We start from the raw sequence: 19,501 nt of genomic DNA on the forward strand, positions 1-19,501 counted from the left end.
GCCAAGCAGAGACCGGGACAGCGCTAGGGCCACTCTCAAGGATACTGTCTAAGCAGTTGGTATGTGGGCACTCAATCGGACGGGCAGCTGGGGCAGAGTTCAGTAAAGTGGTACTCATATTGATCATGCCAGCGCCGAGGGAGCAAACAGGCACACTGTCTAAGCTTTTGTGGATTGTAGAGAAAACATTAGCAAGATCAACCGTGTTGTTTACCTTGTATGTGGAGGCAGCAGAGCCGTGCAGCGCAACCTGAACGTCGGTGGCCATCGGAGCCGGACTGCCTCCAACAGCTTCAGGCGGCCCATGGCACTCCTCCAGCGGCCAAACAGCGGAAACAACGGGGTCTGCAAAAGAGACTGAGCCGGTCTTCCCCTTGGGCACCCAGCGCGCTGCCGGCATCAAACCCAGACCACGGCGGCGAAAGGGTGTTGAGTGCCTGTTCCTGTCGTTGGAGCTGTAGCAGTCATCCATTCCCCCCCTGCATCGCGACGAACGCGCCCAACCAGAGAGGCTGCGATGGCGACGGTTGCCACTGCGACTGTCACGGTGGAAATCCCCATTATCATCATCATGACCCCAATCACGTCGCACCATCTCTCTTCCTCTGTAAGCTTCAGCACGTTCTCTTTTTTCGCCCTCTGTGTCCGGAGCTCCGTAACTCCACACAAACTCCCTACGCTGTTTACGGTTAGGCGGTCCCCCCCTGGCACCCCTCCCACGAAGGAATGAGAGGTCCTCCACCACCTCAATATGATTGCGAAGTGTGTATACGTGACCAGCTTTCAGATCAGCAGGAGAGTCGTGTTGAGCACCAACTAGAGTTAAGGGCGCGGTGACCGGAGGAAGATCTCTGTCCGGTTCTAACACCGTTAGCATGACCTCCTTAGGAATGTCACAGGGGTCAGAGCACCAGGCCCAGAGATCAAAAGACCTAGTACGCTCTCTACGCCTTGTGCGCTCTTGCACATAATGTATTGCGCAGCTCTTGCCCAAAGCCTTTGAAGCCACTTCTTCCCCCCAGCAGTGCACCGGAATCCCCTCAACACGAACCTTAACTCTAAATTCAAAGTTTGTCCTCCTAGCATAGCTGTCCTCCGACCAATCACCAAAGTGGAAAACCCGGCCACGAAACGAGACAGATCTCCTATCTAATGCCCACTGTTTCGACCTTGGATCCGAGAATACAATAAAGAATTGCTCAGGAAAGTGCTTGACTAGTTGGTACTGACCATGATGTAGATTGAACTTTTCCCTCAGCATATCTCCTGCAGATAGAGCATCAACTTCATGGCTGTTGCCATCAAAGGAGCAAACGACGGCCTTGTCGATCAGCTCATCCCTCCGGCGGCGAAAGGAGCCAGTCGCTGAGACAGCACAGAAGGCACGAGCCGGCCTTCCCCGGGGATCTCCCGGGTACCGTGCCTCCATATCGTGTCCTCCCCGAACCGCCTGAAGGTATGACTTCTTGTGGGGCAGGGGAGGCTGACCAAGTGAACAATCCTGTTGCTGATCCTGGTACTTATGGAGGCAAAAGGGCGATGGCGCCAATTTCTGGTAGGTGGAGCTCCTTGAAGACAGTTCGGCTGGTTGAGGAGAGCAGCGAGCAGCATTGAATGATTCCTGATAACCTTTATTGCTGCAAGTCCACGCCCGGTGCCCGAAATGCAAGCACCTCCAACAGCGAGTAGGGGCCGAGCATTGGAAGGCATGGTGCTCTGGTGAGAGGCAGTTGTAGCATTTACCCTTGAGCTTCAATTTGAAAAGACTAGTGCCCTTCGCGTCCAATCGATGGTTCTGTGGAGCTCTCTCAGGATGCTTCAAGTTCTTGCGCCACCAGAAACGTGGCCGAACAACTGACCAGCCATCATCATTGACATTGGAGGTGGCAGGTGAAGGTTGTCCGCACAACCGCGGCGCAGCAGAGGGCACTCCAGCCTGCCGAGGGGGAGGAGGACTACCCGGCTTCAAAGCCCCATCCGCCTTGTGAGAGTAATGGAAGCCCGGCGAGTAGACAGTAACCCCATCGAGCCTGTCAGACGCCCGGATACGCGGCGATGAAGTCGGACAGAGAGGATCTTCGAGTGACGTTTGCGCCGAACACTTTTCTGTACCGAATCTCGACAATGGGACCGTCCTGGCTGCTGAAGCAGGTGCGCCGCCTCCCGCGGCTGACCATAGCAGATCCGGTTGAGGAGATGGAACAGCAGGGGCGCAGAGGGGGAGATCTTGGGCGTACTTGCAAAGATCCTCGCTGCCAAGTGGTGGGGGGGCCTGGAGATTGGACCGCGCACATACCGGATCTAGGGGAGCATGGAAGGGCTGGTGTACGAACGCCGAATCCGCCGCGCTGGGTGCCGACCGGAGACCGCCGCGAGAGGGAGCACGATCCCGTCGCGGGGAGCGAGAGAGAGCCCCCCTCCCCGGGACCGGTGGGACGGAGGAACGGAGAGCGGCGGCGCCGTTCGCCCCCATCGCCCTCATAGCCCTATCGCCGAGGTCACCGTGATGAAACTGGGAGCACTCAAAATCATAAACTCCGAAGCAACAGTAACTGAAAGCTCAAAACTAGAAGTGTAAATGCATAGATTCTTGCTCAATGGAATCTGCTTTATTTCGCACAAGTAAGCCCTAACTAAGGTCGTTGACACTTACAGATACGTCTGTCAATAACCTGCAGGTATCATTGGCATTCAGTCTTCAATTGAACAAATAACAGCTTAGTGCCAACAGAAAAAAAAAGGGGGGGGGGGGGGCATGATTTCACAATATACGCAGCATGCTGGTGCAGAGACATGGAAATGATGTGTTGTTGTTCTGGATCGCTTCAAGACTAAAAACATTGTGCTATCCCTATTATCTTCAGTACTGTATACATTGATCTTGCAGTCAATGAGAGGAAATTGCTAGTGAAATTTTGCATTGACTTATCACTGGTTATCAGTAGCAATAAGCCTGTATGTAAAAACTTAGTACCCACTGATGCATGCTCTATCTTCACTTGCATCATACCATATCGACTTTAAACTTGCGCTAGACACGCCGGTGCTAGCTGGTTTGAAAACGTTCATTCACTGATTAAGATTATCATTTTTTTTATCATCCTTGTTGCACAGGAATCAAATGGCAGGCAAGACGTAGCATATATGACGTCCAAGCACCAGCCGAGGTAAGATTAGAGTCCCAAGACAAGGGAGAAGCGGACAAGAGAACAGACAAACGGCAATACGGCTGAAAGGACGGTAACTTATATTAGTTTAGCAACTTTAGCCTCCGCTGATTCTGGTGGCAAGTTCAGCCCTTGCAAGAAATGCAAATGCCTCGACGGGAACCGGACACCCGGGAAGACGTCAGGTGTGCGAGCCGTGCCCGCCCGTTCGACGTCCCCAAACAACGATGCACGCCGTCTCGGCATAAAACTGTGTGCTGGACGGGGCCCTGTCGGCTGAGCGCGCCCCTGAGGGTGGAAGGACGGCTTTTGAGCCATCTGCATTGGCCCCCGGGCGGACGCCGTGCGGGCGCAACGGGGATGCGGCTACGGACAGCGCCGGCGCTCCTGCCGCTGCCGCCACGGAGAAGCGGCTCGTGGACTCTCTGCGATCGAGATGAACGAAGTCACAAGCTGACGCGCCCAGCTCGCTCGCTCGTTGGAAGCTTGAGAGCTTGAGACACGACCCCGGGTGTCGCGCGCGGGCGTACGTGGCCGCGCAAAACGGCTGGGGGAGGGAGCCCGGGCGCGCGGTCGACTGCGGGCCAGCCACGCCACGCCTGGCCGGCAGCGTCCGTGCGCAACTGGGCGGGGCGATGTGCGTGCGAGCGTGCACGCACGGACGCCGTGGCGACACCGGCGTCACAGAACAGCGCGCGCGCGTGTGCTCCGTCCGATGCGCCAGGCGGGCAGGCAGATCGGCCGCTTTTGCGGTTCGAACCCTGTACACTAGTGCTGCTCGACCGTAGCGTCGTGTCCCTTAAGGTACTAGTGCTCCGGAGGGGCTACTTGGACCGTAGCGAGATATCGGCCCAAAAGCACACGCTACGTGCACGTCCTACAGCTTTTATCTTGAGCACGTCCTACACATGTACGTACCAAAAAAGCTACTGCTACCTAGTAGTACAAAAGACGTCCGCTCGTAAGGATCCATACGCTTTTCAGGTTGCAGTATAAGTATATACTTGCAGCCTTCTCTGCATACTAATACTATACACATGCATGGTCACACATGCCAACGTAAGACGCGAACTGGTGTAACAAGAATCATACAGCTAGCAACACAAAAGTACTAGTACATGGAAACACTACGCGCGTGGGTATGGAAGGAAGAGCAATTACTCAAAAATTTGCCCTTCATTTCGGTTCTTGTTTTTTTTTTTAATTATTATTTACGGGTGTAGTGTAGTTACCAAGGTTGAACTCACTCGTAGCAGCTACGATCAATTCTCTCCTCTTCATCTTTTGAGATCCCTTGGAAGTAATCAAGGCGGACTTATTACCCAGAGACTAATGATGGAATCCAGCTGTGCGACCGCAGTCGATTATCTCTAGCTTCGCATGATGAGTTTACACACGACTGACACGCTGGTCCATGTAGATACTATAAGCATGCACACAGCACACTCATACTGCGTCTGGCTGAGCTACACACGTAATTCGACAAGTTTTCAGAGCAGGTGCGCCGTGCTTTGTATTTCCAGCACGCATCAAACTAGCCAATCGTCTGAAAAGATGGGGCTGTTCACTGTCCAGCCATTTTTTTTCTTTCTTTCTTTTCCCCACTTCACCCAAACGGAGCGAGAACGCATATCGCCTGATTGGATGCCTCTATCTGACGTGCAGGCTCGGGTGGCCCTGGCTGACCTGATACGATAATTTTCTGCGTACGAGTGGATGCAATCAAATAGCTATAAAATAGCTTGTTTTATATTCGCTCATGCAGTCTGTGTCTCTCTTGTGTAGGCAACCAAATAGAAGCTTAGATAAAGTTAACACATACGGTGGTCTAAGACAAGACGGTATGGGTAACCTAACTTTCTCAGACAATGCCAAAGATGGACCCAAGCCGGCCCACACGAAGCAAATCCCGCCTCTGGATCAGTGAAAGCGACTGCATCACTGTTGCGAACGAATGACAAGTGGCAGCAGCCGTCGCGAAAAAAAAAATGGATTCAGGACCGCATCCTCCTCCCATGCACCCTGTTCTTTTGCATTGCTTTTGCTTGGATTTACCGGAACTCGAGTAGGGAAAAAAAGAGAGAGAGAGGCCAAGCTGCTCACGCCTACTATGTTTGCTACTACTTCTAATTTAAATTTCAGCTCATCATGGTTCTCTTTGTTTTTTTTTGGTAAGCTCACGTAGGAAAGCACAAAGCGTCAATCCAATCACTCATTGACTTGTTCGCTTCGGAACCAAGACAAATATTCAGACTGCTACAGCTGTAATCTATAGAGAACGAAATATTGAATAGTAGAAGCCGTTTCAGATTAAAGATTAAAGAGTGAGTAATTGAGTGAGGGATGCTTTGGGCGTTTCACGGAGTGGCCGACAGGCCGGGTTACGGCAAAAGCTCGAAAAGCCAAAAAAACGTCGCGGCTCTCCACGTCACTTTCTTCTTCCTCACCCAGCAGCGTTTCAAATTTCTCAACGGCACGGGACCCATGGATCGGAGCTTTGCTTGCCGGTAAGCTTCCGTTTTGAACTGTCGCGTGTATCAACTTTGAAACGAGTTCCAAGCATACACTTGCTGTCGTGTGATACGTATTGGCATTTTTTTTCTTCCTTTTCTGCCCAAAGTTTTAAATTTCGGTTCGAGGCAAGCGCATGCTGAATTGATCGGAAAGAATGGTGCAGAACAGTCGACCACGGTGAGATCAGCGACGAGTCCGGTGCAGAAAGGAGTCCATTTTACTCACATTTTTTTGGGATGTTATTATACATGCCTTTAAGAATATCATACTTGGCAAAAGATTAACTTAGCATAATATAGCATCGCCTTTATGCTGTATGGAGAAAATTCTCGGGTCGCCATGCAGTACCGACTGAGAGACGAGACTCAGATCCTCTGCTGCTGTTGGTAATGGTGGTGCTGCTGCTGCTGATGCTGGTGGAGCCCAGCGTGTCGACGCAGCGTCTGCTGCACCGGCTTGTGCTTGAACTTCTCGACGATGGGTATCAGGCCGCCGAGCGGCGGGCGCATCATGGCGCGGTAGGAAATCTCGTCGTAGGGGCGGCGGTAGAAGCGGAGGTACGGGAGGAAGGACCCGCGCTCGCGCTCCACGCGGCTGGTCTGCTGCCCGTCCTTCCGGAACGCGAACAGCGTCGACGGCGACTGCAGGAACGACGGCCGCGGCGTCCGCGGGAACTGCGGCGGCGGCGGGATCTTGTGGCCCGTGACGGCGGAGGAAGGCGTCGGGGGGGCGCCCCCGCCGCGCGGGAACGGCGTCGAGCGCAGCGCGGCGGGCGAGGCGAAGGAGAAGGAGCGCGCGGAGAGCGGGGACGCGCCGACCAGCGACGGGCTGCTGCTGGAGGTGGGTACCACGGAGCGGGAGCCCACCGAGGCGGGGATGGTGCAGAGGTACCACGGCTTGACGGGGTTGTCGGTGGGGGTGACGGAGAACCGCGACGAGGCTGACCCCACGCCGGCCTTCCCCGTGACCGCCGCCGGCGGCGGCTCGAACCGCAGGGACGCGGTCCGCGGGTACGCCGTGAAGGAGGCGTCCTCCAGTGAGTCCTCGAAGTCCAGGGAGCACACCACCGCCGTCGCCGGCGCCAGCTCCACGAACGGCCTCACTCCCTGCACACAGCGCACACCCGCCCCGCGCGACATGCATGCCACTGTTACGTCCATCCCCGAGGTTTTCGATCACTGCATGACGACACGGCACGTACCTTCCAGAGGACGGAGAAGAGGGAGGGCGCGTCGATGACGAAGGCGCGGTGGAGGCGGCCGGGGTAGTAGTCGGCGACGATCTTGAGCGTGCCCATGAGCAGGTTGAGGAAAGCCGACGCCGATCGGAAAAAGCCTGCGCCGCGAAGAGATTCGTCAATCATCGGCCATCAACCAACCCACTCCTGACTCCTCCCCCTTTTTTTCCCCCCGATTCCATCCACGGCCCGCACTTTCCCGCAGCAGCGACAGCGAGCTCATCAATCATTTTTTTGCTACTCCAACCACTACTCGATTCAAACTGCACCGGCGGGAAGCCAGCGAGGTAGCGAGCAGCCGAGGGGCGAGGGGAGGAGAAGAACGACCTGCCCCCAAAAGGGGACGGTGTCTGCCTGCCACCGGGCGGCCAAACAAGCAGGCTACCGAAAGCGTTCGTCCGGTCAAGGCCCGGGGACCACGGCACACGCGGAAGCAGCAGCGGCAATGCGGCATGGCAACGCGGCCCGACCGGAGCGAGGCCGCGGGGGGACACGAACCCAGGGCCCCAGGCCACCGCCCCTCCTCCCAGGCCGGGCGTAGAGCCGTAGACTCGACGCAGCGCAGCGGCTGTGCGTGTGTCTGTCTGAGCGTCTGAGAGTAGAGGCTTCACCGAGCCAGCCGCATGTGCGTGTCTGACCGGCGGAGGCGGTACCGCTACGGCGCTACCAGACCACCCGCTGCACTGACCGAGAGAGAGCAGTGTCTGGCTCGCTATCGTCTCTTGCAAAAGGCATGCCGACGAATGCTGCTTCTCTGCCGTGGTTTTTCTTTCGCTTCTGGAGGGAGGAGTAGCGGACAAGTACTCCACCAAGAACGGAATGGAGCGTAGCGCACGCACAGTACCCTGTATCGGTTCTGACGGGTGACACGGATCGGCGGCTTACTTACTTGCATCGAAGAGGAGGACGAGCTGGTCCACGGACCGGGACATGCACGCCACGGCCACCTCCAGTGTCAACACCAGCAGGCGCACGAACCTAATCAAGAAAAAGGCAAGTGTAAAAGAAAGAAGAAGCCAGTAGCATGGAGAGAGACGGAGCGGAGGAAGAGGAAAGCAGGGAAGCGTCTTGTTCGACCGACGACGGTTCTTACGATTTCGGCGAGCGGAACTTGGGGTATTCCTGCTTGATTCGAAACACCTGCAAACAGAAGCACGTTCCAGTCCAGTCAGTTCTCATCATATCACCAGCTTCTATTCTCTGCGCAGTAGTATAACCGCGCGCAGACTTCCGGCGCAATAATGGCGTACCACTACCGGGCGGCCGTCGTCGTCGTGGCCGGAGACGAACGCCACGCCGTCGGCGAGCTCGGCGGAGAACTCGTCGGCCATGATGTGGTCTGCTTGGCACAGGGAAAGGCCGGGCTCCGTTAGCATCTTCTTCTTCACGAAACGAAACGAACAACCATTCCCAGCATAATAATAGCACCAAAGGCTGTACTGTTGCGTGGACTGTATGTACATTGGAAACACTCCTACTGGAAGCGGAACGAACCAAATCGGCAGCGCAATAAAATAAATTCGGCGCGGCGGCACAGCAACTTGGCACTGTGCCGTAGGTATCAGCTATTGAGCTGCAACTGCAAGAACAGAAACAGACCACGGCTCGAGCAGAGCATAGCAGCGCAGAGAAGCATTGATGAACAAATATATATATACTACTAGCTTCCTTTTGTTCAGGACCCAAGCCACAACCCACCACAGGTTTCTTAAAAAGGAGTAGAGGTAGAGACTAGAGAGGGCCCGAGACAGTAGCTCTCGGCAAATGTGGAGCGCGAGGGATGGAAGCTGGCGTACGTACCAGCTCCGACGGTCTCCCTCCATGACAGGACGGTCCTCAGGTGCTTCGCCGCCTTCTTGACGCTCTCCCCGCGCCACCGCAGGAACCGCTCCACGCACGCGTCGTCGCAGTACTGCGCCTGCCCGCCGCCATGGCCAACCAGAGAAACAAGCTCAGAAAACGGAAACAGACAGAGACAGAGATGGGCGTGTGTGACTGTGTGTGTGTGCAAAGCAAAGCTGATTCTTGGGCACGCATCACCTGCTTTATGGAGAGCGGCGCCTGCTTGCGCAGCAGCTTGCGAACGGCGTCGATCTTCTCCCTCTCCTTGGCGTCCGCCTGCTTGTCGACGGCCATCTCAGTAGTCTCCACGAAGACGAAGAATAGGAGGTGGGAGAGGGAGAGGGGAGCGTGAACGGGCAAACGGAGTGGCGAGAAAGAACTGAAAGGAGAGGAGATGCCGAAGGGGAGTGTCGGAGCGACGGACCGAGAGGAAGAGAGAGCGAGAGTATTATAAATTTATAACCCGCGCCGAGCGCCGTAACTGCCGTTCAACTCAGGAGCTCGCAGCCGAGAAGCCGCGCACAGCAAAATGCGAAAAGAACAAACGGCAACGGGCGTTTGCTTGCGCATGCACCCACCGTTTGGACGTCCACTTTTGCCGGATTTCTTTTCTTCCACACCTCTTCCGCGGCTTCACACCTCTTCCTGTTCGGTTCTCTCAATCTATATGGATTAAAGGGAATTAAGAGCTAGTTCGTTTTGGCTCGATTGATCTATTTTTTGTCTCGTTCCGGACGGAATGTTTAGAACCTGGTTCAATCAGTTAGATCTATTCGTTTTGATAGGGCCAAAAACAAACCGGCTGATTTTGACTCTCTTTCCTCAATCTTTGGCTTAGAATGAGTCCAGATAACCTACCATCTAGATTTGTTCTTGGTCTAGAAAATATGATGGTGACCAGGAACGAGTGGACATTCAATATTGGGCTGGTTTGGCTACTTGTCTTACTTGAATATTAGTTTGTCGGATGAGGCTTAAGTGGATTTAAATCCATATCAAGTCAAAGTTCTTCATAAATTTTTTCAATCTCTTCCTCGTCCATAAGGGCTACTTTGGGAACCTCAAATTCTCTTCGAGATTGGTGGGGATTGAGGTAGAAATAAACTAATTTGTTCTCCAATTCCCTTCAATACCGAAGGGGATTTGAGTTTCCAAACTAGCCCTAATGTATATTCCTCATCTATAAGGTATAGGAATAACCGAACAAGGACTTACCGGGTGCTTGGTTCTATCCAATTAAGATTTAGTATTAAATATAGTTTAATTAAAAACTAATTACATAGACGAAGATTAGAAGATAAGACGAATTTATAAAATCTAATTAAACATATATTAGCCACCCTATAACATTCTCATGACTGGCATTATTACATTCTTGAAATTCTCCAACCCTCGAGTAGCCTACCTAGCCCACTCACGTGACGTGCTTCCGAGATGATGTAACCAATCTGATCCCGATCTGTCAATGCTGTCTTGACGAATAGCGCCTTGGTTACACTTGCAGAGTCTGAGTCGACAATATATAGCCGGGGCCCGGCCGGGGGCATGACACCATTGTGATGCGATGCGAACCTGAAGGCTCCGTTGCGTTGAGTAGTGCATACAGATCAGACTATAGTAGTAAAAGATTCCCTCTCTGAATAATTCAGCTAGCTAGGAAGAAAAAGATGTGCAAGACTACTTGCTGTGGTCAATTCATATCGTATCAGCTAGCGTGGGGATGTCGCGCTATTCATGAGGTGTTCGTTATTCCAGAAAAAGAAAATGCTCGCTAGCTGTGCCAATGGAGGCGTACGTGGTGGAGTGCTGCTGACATGCACGATCGACCGCGCCTTCTGCTTCTGCAAGGGTTTCACAGCACTACAATGTTTCGTTTTCGTTTCCTCTGTGTGGTCTGTGGAGCTAGCACAACGTCACCGGCGTCGTCAGCATGCATAACGAAGCAGAGAGGCAGCGAAGCCGTGTGCATGTCGCGCTCGCAGTCGCAGTCGCAGCGAGCCCAGCGAGCGGACGCCGTTTGTTTCGGCTTCTGGCAGCTTCTGGCCACCAAAAGCTGCTGCGGACTGCCAAACGCTCAGCTTTTCAGCCAGCTTCTATAAAATTCGTTGGAGCAAAAACTATCCAAAATCAACATAAACACATAATCGGTTGAGTCGTTGTAATAGTATGAATCCGTCACTTTCTAGATCCTGAGCCCTATGAACAACTTTATCTTCCTCCACACGTAATCGTAATGATACTCAGATTCTCTCCACAGCCAGATTCTCCCCACAGCTAGATTTTCAGAAAAGCTGGTCAGAAAAAAGCTGAACCAAACAGACAAGCATGGCGGATCACTCATGCGCGCCTGCACTGGCATGCATTGAGCTCCAGCGGCTGCTGCGTGCGAGACGTATACGATACGCCGCTGATGTTGGCACGTGGGAGGTTCCCCTCCCCCCTTGGCTAACCACCAAGCTATAGCAACAGGTGACCTGTGATCAGTGGCGTCCATTAGCGTCTCTTGTCCCCGATTAGCTAGCTAGCTATACGCCTATACCTAGCCCACACACACGCCTCTAGCCTCTCTCTAGCTCGGCTTGTGATCTCGCGGGCCCGGCTGTGCTCGCGGGCAGGACAGCAAGAGCCCTTGACGGCGATGGAAGCCTTGTGTGTTGGGTTGCAATCATGCTTGCACTACACTGTAATCTCGGCTGGCGGCGACGTCGTTCGATCGAGATCTGCCCGATTGGCTTTAGCTGCCACGCGCACGATGACACTACACAACCAACCACCATTATGCTCTTTTCCCGCCTGGGGATCGTCCGTCGCTGAGGAAGTCAGGATCAAGTCGTGGCATCAGCTCATTAATTAATACTCCGGCATGATGTTTGATCTTGAAATAATTGTTGCTAGTGCTATCATTCGATAGCTGTAGCATGGAAGCTTAATTAATGCAACTGGTTGTGTACGTGTGCGAAATAGTGTTTGTTTTAGCTCTCGGGTTTTTTTTGTCTATATTCAAATAAATAATGATGAATTTACACATATATAACATATACATTAAGTATTGTATGAATCAATTAGTTCTCTGATACGAATTTTAATTTTAGGATAGTGGGAGTATATATAATTTTAGCGCAGTATCGAATTTAAATATCTTCCCCGGACGCAGACAGTACTACACATGGTTCAGTGATGTGGTTTGGTACGAGAGTTTACACGATTGCACGATCGACTGTCCACGCGACGCGACAAGAGTTGACATGAAATGTAGTTGTCGACCAACAAGGATGTTTAGCGTATGCTGTATGCCTTGATCAGACATGTGCTAGCTTGTGCCTGGAGCCCTCTCTCCCCCGTGAACCAGCACGGCGAACTGGGCAAGCAGGACCGGCCGGTACAGGCAATGCATGCATGCAGCACGTACGGGCAAGGATTTCGAAATGTGTCGCCCGGACCCGGTGGTGCGTGCGATGCGGCGTCCCGGGCATTCGGCAACAACAAGCAGACGACGCCACCGCCGGCAACAACAAGCACGGGCACGCATGCATGCTAACCATGAATGCAAGCAGCAAACACGCCGGTCGGTCGGGCCCCGTCGCCCGCCGGCCAGACGCCACCGCCGTCCCCGTCGTGGGGCCGACGTACGTACGGGCCGGGGGCAACATGTGTCCGCGCGCCCGCCTTTTTTACAGTTTCCGTTCCGACGTGTCGAGGAAGAAGGGAAAATTCACCGGCGTGCGTGTGCAGTGCATGCAAGGACGGATGCATGTAAATATCAAAATGCCTGCCTGCGTGCGTGAGCCGGCCGGCGGTTGACCGATGGATGGAGATGGAGCCGAGGGCGCGAGGCGAGGAGACGGTGGTGTTGGCCGCAAGCGCCGCGTCGCCTTGCGCATGGCGGAATCCCGGGGCCGGGGCCGAGGACGATGATGAGACGACGGAGACTGGGAGCGGTGGCCGGGCGCGCGCTGGCGCTGAGGCGCGGTGCGTCGCCCATTGCGGTTGGTTTTGTCTCCGTTCTGCCTCCTTTGTTTGGGGAAGTCTTGGCAAGATCCACTGGGTTCGTCGCGTCTATCGTCGACCCATCATGTCGCGGCAGCGCGGTTGGCCCTGGCTAGTGGGCGGGCAGTGGCTGCTGGCTGCCCGTGCGCTGCGGTGACGCGCCGGCAGAGCGCCACCATGCGTGGTGGCGTGGCCTGGTGTGAGTGGAGGTGGAGGTGGAGCCCCATGTGATTTGCTCGACCGGTCCAGGGACTGGAGACGGATCGATTGCTTGATTGACGGGTTTGGTGGGTTCAGTTCAGTGGGGGCCGGCTTTCCAACATGTCTGCCGCGCGCAATTTCATGCGCGGGTGCTTTCACTGATTATTCCACTTCATTTTGATTTGTAGATAGATCTTCTTGTGGAACAAAAGACTGAGATATATACTTTTATATATTGTCCAGCACGCAGTCCATCCGCCTAGAAAGAATACAATTCTAGACGAGTGTGATGTTTTAGTATTTTATAAGTTTAACCAACTATAGTTTTACAAAATATTAATATTCATGATGTTAAATAAATACCATCAGATTAATTAAAAGAAAAATATAATAATTCATTAGGAGCTACACGTATAGATACCACTCAGTAGAAACTTAGCTAAATATACATCATTTTCGCTAGTACGAAACCTGTAAATAATTTTTTTAATGGAGACAGTGTATGACTCTCCCTCTGTCCTCCGTCTCTCTCTCTATATATATATATATATATTCAGATTTTCTGGAACTATTCGACTATTTCAAAAATTGGTGGTGCGCGATAAACAGAAAAACTGACCTGCTGACATGAATGACGGTGCGTGTACCACAAGTAGTACGTTGTTTTGGCAAAAGACCACTGCCCATGTGTGTTGCTGCAGACTGCAGTACATGCACGTACCAATCGAGTGCTTCCATCGGGCGGGCCGTCATGCATGGGACACGGGGACGACGAGACTTGATGACAGCAAGGCAGTCCATCCAGCTCTGCCGCGCCCCTGCATACAAACTAGACCCGGGCTCATAATTGAGAGAGAGACAAATAACTGTTATCTTTATTGCAGAGATCCTTGTTTATATACAAGTAGATACAGTGTCTCCCAAGTAATGTGTCCCTTGGGAATAACTGTCAGGGGTTGATCATATATTATACAAATATTTTGTAACACTCTCCCTTGATCAATCCAAGTCCATTTGATCTTCTGCAAGCTGTCTTTCAATATACCATCTCCTCAAAAACCCTGTGGGAAAAATAAGGAGTACACAATGTCTTTTGGATCATGAGTAGAACTCACACTGACCTTCAAAAGAAAAATATGCTTGTAATCATCATGCATAAAAACCCCTGTGGGGAAAAGTTAATGATGAAGCATATAGCTTAGTTGATTGTCGGGGACCATAATTAGGGGTACCCTCAAGACGCCTAATTCTCAGCTGGTAACCCCCATCAGCATAAAGCTGCAGAGGCCTGATGGGTGCGATTAAGTCAGGGATCAGTCCGTACGAGTGACTCGATCACGCCTCGCCCGAGCCTAGCCTCGGGCAACGGCAGCCGACCCCGAGGGGTTTCCGTCTCGCCCGAGGCCCCCCTTTAACGGCGAACACGTCTCCGGCTCGCCCGAGGCCTTGCCTACGCTAAGAAGCAACCCTGACTAAATCGCCGCACCGACCGGCCAAGCCGCAGGAGCATTTAACGCAAAGGAAGTCAGGCCCTGCCAAAGGCGCCATGGGAAGCTCCGCCCGACCCAGGGCTCGGACCCGGGCTAAGGCCCCGGAAGACGACGAACTCCGCTCCGCCCGACCCAGGGCTCGGACTCGGGCTAAGGCCCCGGAAGACGACGAACTCCGCTCCGCCCGACCCAGGGCTCGGACCCGGGCTAAGGCCCCGGAAGACGACGAACTCCGCTCCGCCCGACCTAGGGCTCGGACTCGGGCTAAGGCCCCGGAAGACGACGAACTCCGCTCCGCCCGACCCAGGGCTCGGACCCGGGCTAAGGCCCCGGAAGACGACGAACTCCGCTCCGCCCGACCCAGGGCTCGGACTCGGGCTAAGGCCCCGGAAGACGACGAACTCCGCTTCGCCCGACCCAGGGGCTCGGACTCGGCCTCGGCCATGGAAGACAGACTCGACCCCGGCTTCGGAGGAGCCTCCACGTCGCCCAACCTAGGGCACAGGCCAGCCACGTCGACAGGAAGCGCCATCATCACCCTACCCCGAGCCGACTCGGGCCGCAGAAAACAAGACCGGTGTCCCATCTGGCTAGCTCCGCCAGATAGGCAATGATGGCGCCCCGCTAGCCCCGTGACGACGGCGGCTCTCAGCTCTCTTACGAAAGCAGGGCGACGTCAGCAAGGACACAACCGTTCCAACAGCTGTCCCTCCGCCAGGCTCCGTTGCTCCTCCGACAGCCACGACATCACGCCAGCAGGGTGCCAAGATCTCTCCGGCTGCCACATTGGCATGTACTTAGGGCACTAGCTCTCCCCCCGCTAGACACGTAGCACTCTGCTACACCCCCATTGTACACCTGGATCCTCTCCTTACGCCTATAAAAGGAAGGACCAGGGCCTTCTTAAAAAAGGGTTGGCCGCGCGGGGACGAGGACGGGGACAGGCGCTCTCTTGGGGCCGCTCGCTTCCCTCACCCGCGTGGACGCTTGTAACCCCCTACTGCAAGCGCACCCGACCTGGGCGCGGGACGAACACGAAGGCCGCGGGATTTCCACCTCTCTCACGTCCGTCTCCGGCCACCTCGCTTTCCCCCCTTCGCGCTCGCCCACGTGCTCGACCCATCTGGGCTGGGGCACGCGGCACACTCACTCGTCGGCTTAGGGACCCCCCGGTCTCGAAACGCCGACAGTTGGCGCGCCAGGTAGGGGCCTGCTGCGTGTTGACGAGCAGCTTCCCGTCAAGCTCCAGATGGGCAGTCTCCAACAACCTCTCCAACCCGGGACGGTGCTCCGTTTCGGGAGTCTTGAGTTCATGTCCCTCGACGGCAGCTACAACATGATACTCCTTCCACCGCCGCGCGACAACAACAATGGCGGCCGACGACCCGCCCGCCGGCGGCGGAATCGACGACATCTTCCCCGCGTGGTGGAAGAACGACATTCGAGCTCGCCCCGTCCTCTCCCCCGGCAACAGAGGAGGAGGCGGGGCAACCAAGGCCAAACGGGAGGCCGCGCTTCGTCGGCTATCGAGCGAATCGACGTCCCCAGCGCCCCAACGGGGGGCGCGTCGGGCATCGACCTCGCGTTCGAGATGAAGGCGAGCGCCGTCCCCCCGCGACATGCCGATCTCGAGCAAGTGGACGACGCCAGCGAGCTCGCGGAGGGCCTGCAGGACGTCGCCCTCGTACCCAAGACGACGGCGCAATCAGTCCCCGACGTGACTATGTCGCTCCTCGTCGACCAAAAGGTACTGACCGATTCCCATCCTACATTATTTCGACCCGGCCTCAACCCGCCTAGCGACCTCGCTTTGGCGGGCGCTCTCGTTGAGGCGGGTGCAACCCCTCTGGGGTTTCGTATGCGGTCGCCTTGGGACCGATTGACGGACGTCTCGACCTACAGGCCCTCTGGGTCCGAGGAAGATGACGACCCCAGCATCTGTTGGGATTTCTCTGGATTTGGCAACCCCAGTGCCATGCGGGACTTTATGACCGCATGTGACTACTGCCTCTCCGACTGTTCCGACGGTAGCCGCAGCCTTGACGACAAGGACTGCGGCCCAAGCCGCGAATGTTTCCACGTCGAGCTAGGGGATCCCTCCGAAGGCAACCACCTCGGCATGCCGGAGGATGGTGATCTCCCTAGGCCGGCGCCTCGCGCCGACATCCCGCGGGAGCTAGCTGTGGTCCCCGTTCCGGCGGGGGGTCACGACCCACAGCTCGAGCAAGTCCGCGGGGCACAGGCCAGGTTCGACGAGGGAGAAGGAGCACTTGAGTCGATCCGCCGGGACGTCGGGCAGGTATGGGCGGGTCAGCCCCCGGCCGGAGAAATACGTCACCTGCCCCAGGGTCTCCAGCACCGCGTCGCCAACGACTTCAGGGTCAGGCCGCCTCCCGCGTCCAGCGGGGTCGGTCAGAACCTGGCAGCCGCAGCAATGCTCATCCGCGCGATGCCGGAGCCATCAACCACCGAGGGTCGGCGAATCCAGGGAGAGCTCAAGAATCTCCTGGAAGGCGCTGCGGCCCGACGGGCCGAGAGCTCTGCCTCCCGAAGGCAGGGATACCCCTCGGAGCCTCATGCTGCGACTTCCCGATTCATACGGGAAGCCTCGGTCTACACCGGGCGCACGCGCAACACCGCGCCTGCGGCCCCGGGCTACCTCGGCAACGAGCACCATCGTCGCGACCGTCGAGCCCACCTCGACGAAAGGGTGCGCCGAGGCTACCACCCCAGGCGCGGGGGACGCTACGACAGCAGGGAGGATCGGAGTCCCTCGCCCGAGCCACCCGGTTCGCAGGCCTTCAGCCGGGCCATCCGGCGGGCACCGTTCCCGACCCGTTTCCGACCCCCAGCTACTATCACAAAGTACTCGGGGGAAACGAGACCGGAACTGTGGCTTGCGGATTACCGCCTGGCCTGCTAATTGGGTGGAACGGACGACGACAACCTCATCATCCGCAACCTCCCTCTGTTCCTCTCCGACACCGCTCGCGCCTGGTTGGAGCACCTGCCTCCGGGGCAGATCTCCAACTGGGATGATTTGGTCCAAGCCTTCGCCGGCAATTTCCAGGGCACGTACGTGCGCCCCGGGAATTCCTGGGACCTCCGGAGCTGCCAGCAACAGCCGGGAGAGTCTCTTCGGGACTACATCCGGCGATTCTCAAAGCAGCGCACCGAGCTGCCCAACATCACTGACTCAGATGTCATCGGTGCGTTCCTCGCCGGCACCACCTGCCGCGACCTGGTGAGCAAGTTGGGTCGCAAGACTCCCACCAGGGCAAGCGAGCTGATGGACATCGCCACCAAGTTCGCCTCTGGCCAGGAGGCGGTCGAGGCCATCTTCCGAAAGGACAAGCAGCCCCAGGGCCGCCCGTCGGAAGAAATTCCCGAGGCGTCTACTCCGCACGGCGCCAAGAAGAAGTCGCAAGCGAAACGCGACGCCGCCGACGCGGACCTTGTCGCCGCAGCCGAGTACAAGAACCCTCGGAAGCCCCCCGGAGGTGCCAACCTCTTCGACAAGATGCTCAAGGAGCCGTGCCCCTATCATCAGGGGCCCGTCAAGCACACCCTCGAGGAGTGCGTCATGCTTCGGCGCCACTTCCACAGGGCCGGGCCACCCACAAAGGGTGGTAGGGCCCGCGACGACGACAAAAAGGAAGATCACCAAGCAGGAGAGTTCCCCGAGGTCCGCGACTGCTCCATGATCTACGGTGGGCATGCGGCGAATGCCTCGGCTCGGCATCGCAAGCAAGAGCGCCGGGAGTTCTGCTCGGTGAAGGTGGCGGCGCCAGTCTACCTAGACTGGTCCGACAAGCCCATCACCTTCGACCAAGCTTACCACCCCGACCACGTGCCGAGCCCGGGGAAATACCCGCTCGTCGTCGACCCCATCGTCGGCGACGTCAGGCTCACCAAGGTCCTGATGGATGGGGGCAGCTGCCTCAACATCATCTACGTCGAGACCCTCAGGCTCCTGCGCGTCGATCTGTCCTCCGTCCGAGCAGGCGCTGCGCCTTTCCACGGGATCATTCCTAGGAAGCGCGTCCAGCCCCTCGGACGGCTCAACCTTCCCGTCTGCTTCGGAACGCCCTCCAATTTCCGAAGAGAGACTCTGACGTTCGAGGTGGTCGGGTTCCGAGGAACCTACCACGCGATATTGGGGAGGCCATGCTACGCGAAGTTCATGGCCGTTGAAAGGATCACGATGCCCAAGAGGGGGGGTGAATTGGGCTTTTCTAAAAATCAACACTAATTAAAACCTAAGCAAGAGCTAAGCAAGAGCCCAACTTCACCCCAACAACTAGCACTAAGAAAATAATACTAGAAATGTAACAAAGCTAAGATAATACTTCAAATACTTGCTAAACAAATACACAATGAAAAGTGCTTGAATTAAGTGCGGAATGTAAAGCAAAGTTTAGAAGACTCCTCCAATTTTTCCCGAGGTATCGAAGAGTCGGCACTCTCCACTAGTCCTCGTTGGAGCACCCGCGCAAGGGTATTGCTCCCCCTTGGTCCTCGCAAGAACCAAGTGCTCACTGCGAGATGATCCTTTGCCACTCCGGCGCGGTGGATCCCTCGAGACCGCTTACAAACTTGAGTCGGGTCACCAACAAGATCTTCACGGTGATCACCGAGCTCCCAACGCCACCAAGCCGTCTAGGTGATGCCGATCACCAAGAGTAACAAGCCATAGACTTTCGCTTGACCAAGAGAAGCCTAATGCAAGTGGTGTGTGCTCTAGGTGGCTCTCACTAGCACTAATGAGGAACAAGCGCGGATTATGATTCTCTAATCTCCTCACTAGGCTTTTGGTGCTTGCAATACTCTACCAAGGTGCTGGAATAAATGTGGAGTGCAAGACATTGAATATGGTGGGTGGAGGGGGTATAAATAGCCCTCACCCACCAACTAGCCGTTACAGGCAATGTGCTGCGCGATGGCGCACCGGACAGTTCGGTGCGCCACCGGTGCGCCAACGGTGCGCCACCGGTGCGCCAACGGTCACTTCCAACGGCTAGTTCTGACAGCTAGCCGTTGGACTCATGGCGCACCGGACAGTG

At 55.6% G+C, this 19,501-nt stretch overlaps 1 protein-coding gene across 2 annotated transcripts; it reads right to left on the reverse strand.

Annotated features, from left to right (window-relative positions):
* Nucleotides 1–5,880: 5,880 nt before the first annotated feature.
* Nucleotides 5,881–9,343, reverse strand: LOC100194234 (CRAL/TRIO domain containing protein). Of its 2 annotated transcripts, none has more exons than XM_023300950.2 (7): nt 8,959–9,343; nt 8,719–8,836; nt 8,175–8,257; nt 8,012–8,058; nt 7,808–7,896; nt 6,883–7,016; nt 5,881–6,787 (listed from the first exon to the last, which is right to left on the reverse strand). In XM_023300950.2, the coding sequence occupies exons 1-7, from the start codon at nt 9,052–9,054 to the stop codon at nt 6,047–6,049; spliced, it is 1,308 nt and encodes a 435-aa protein (XP_023156718.1). In that variant the 5' UTR covers nt 9,055–9,343; the 3' UTR covers nt 5,881–6,046. The 2 variants fall into 2 exon arrangements, with proteins under 2 accessions (XP_023156718.1, NP_001132747.1); NM_001139275.1 differs by having other exon boundaries at nt 5,882–6,787; nt 8,169–8,257; nt 8,959–9,165.
* Between the last annotated feature and the right edge of the window lie 10,158 nt (nt 9,344–19,501).

This window comes from Zea mays, chromosome 9 (assembly GCF_902167145.1).
Source record: "Zea mays cultivar B73 chromosome 9, Zm-B73-REFERENCE-NAM-5.0, whole genome shotgun sequence".
Lineage (NCBI taxonomy): Eukaryota > Viridiplantae > Streptophyta > Magnoliopsida > Poales > Poaceae > Zea > Zea mays.

Coding starts and splice junctions, on each gene's coding strand:
- LOC100194234 (NM_001139275.1), bottom strand. CDS start 9,054: ATGGCCGTCGACAAGCAGGCGGACGCCAAGGAGAGGGAGAAGATCGAC. Junction 8,837..8,958: donor CGCCGCTCTCCATAAAGCAG/GTGATGCGTGCC, acceptor GGCGGCGGGCAG/GCGCAGTACTGCGACGACGC. Junction 8,059..8,168: donor ACGACGGCCGCCCGGTAGTG/GTACGCCATTAT, acceptor TTCTGTTTGCAG/GTGTTTCGAATCAAGCAGGA.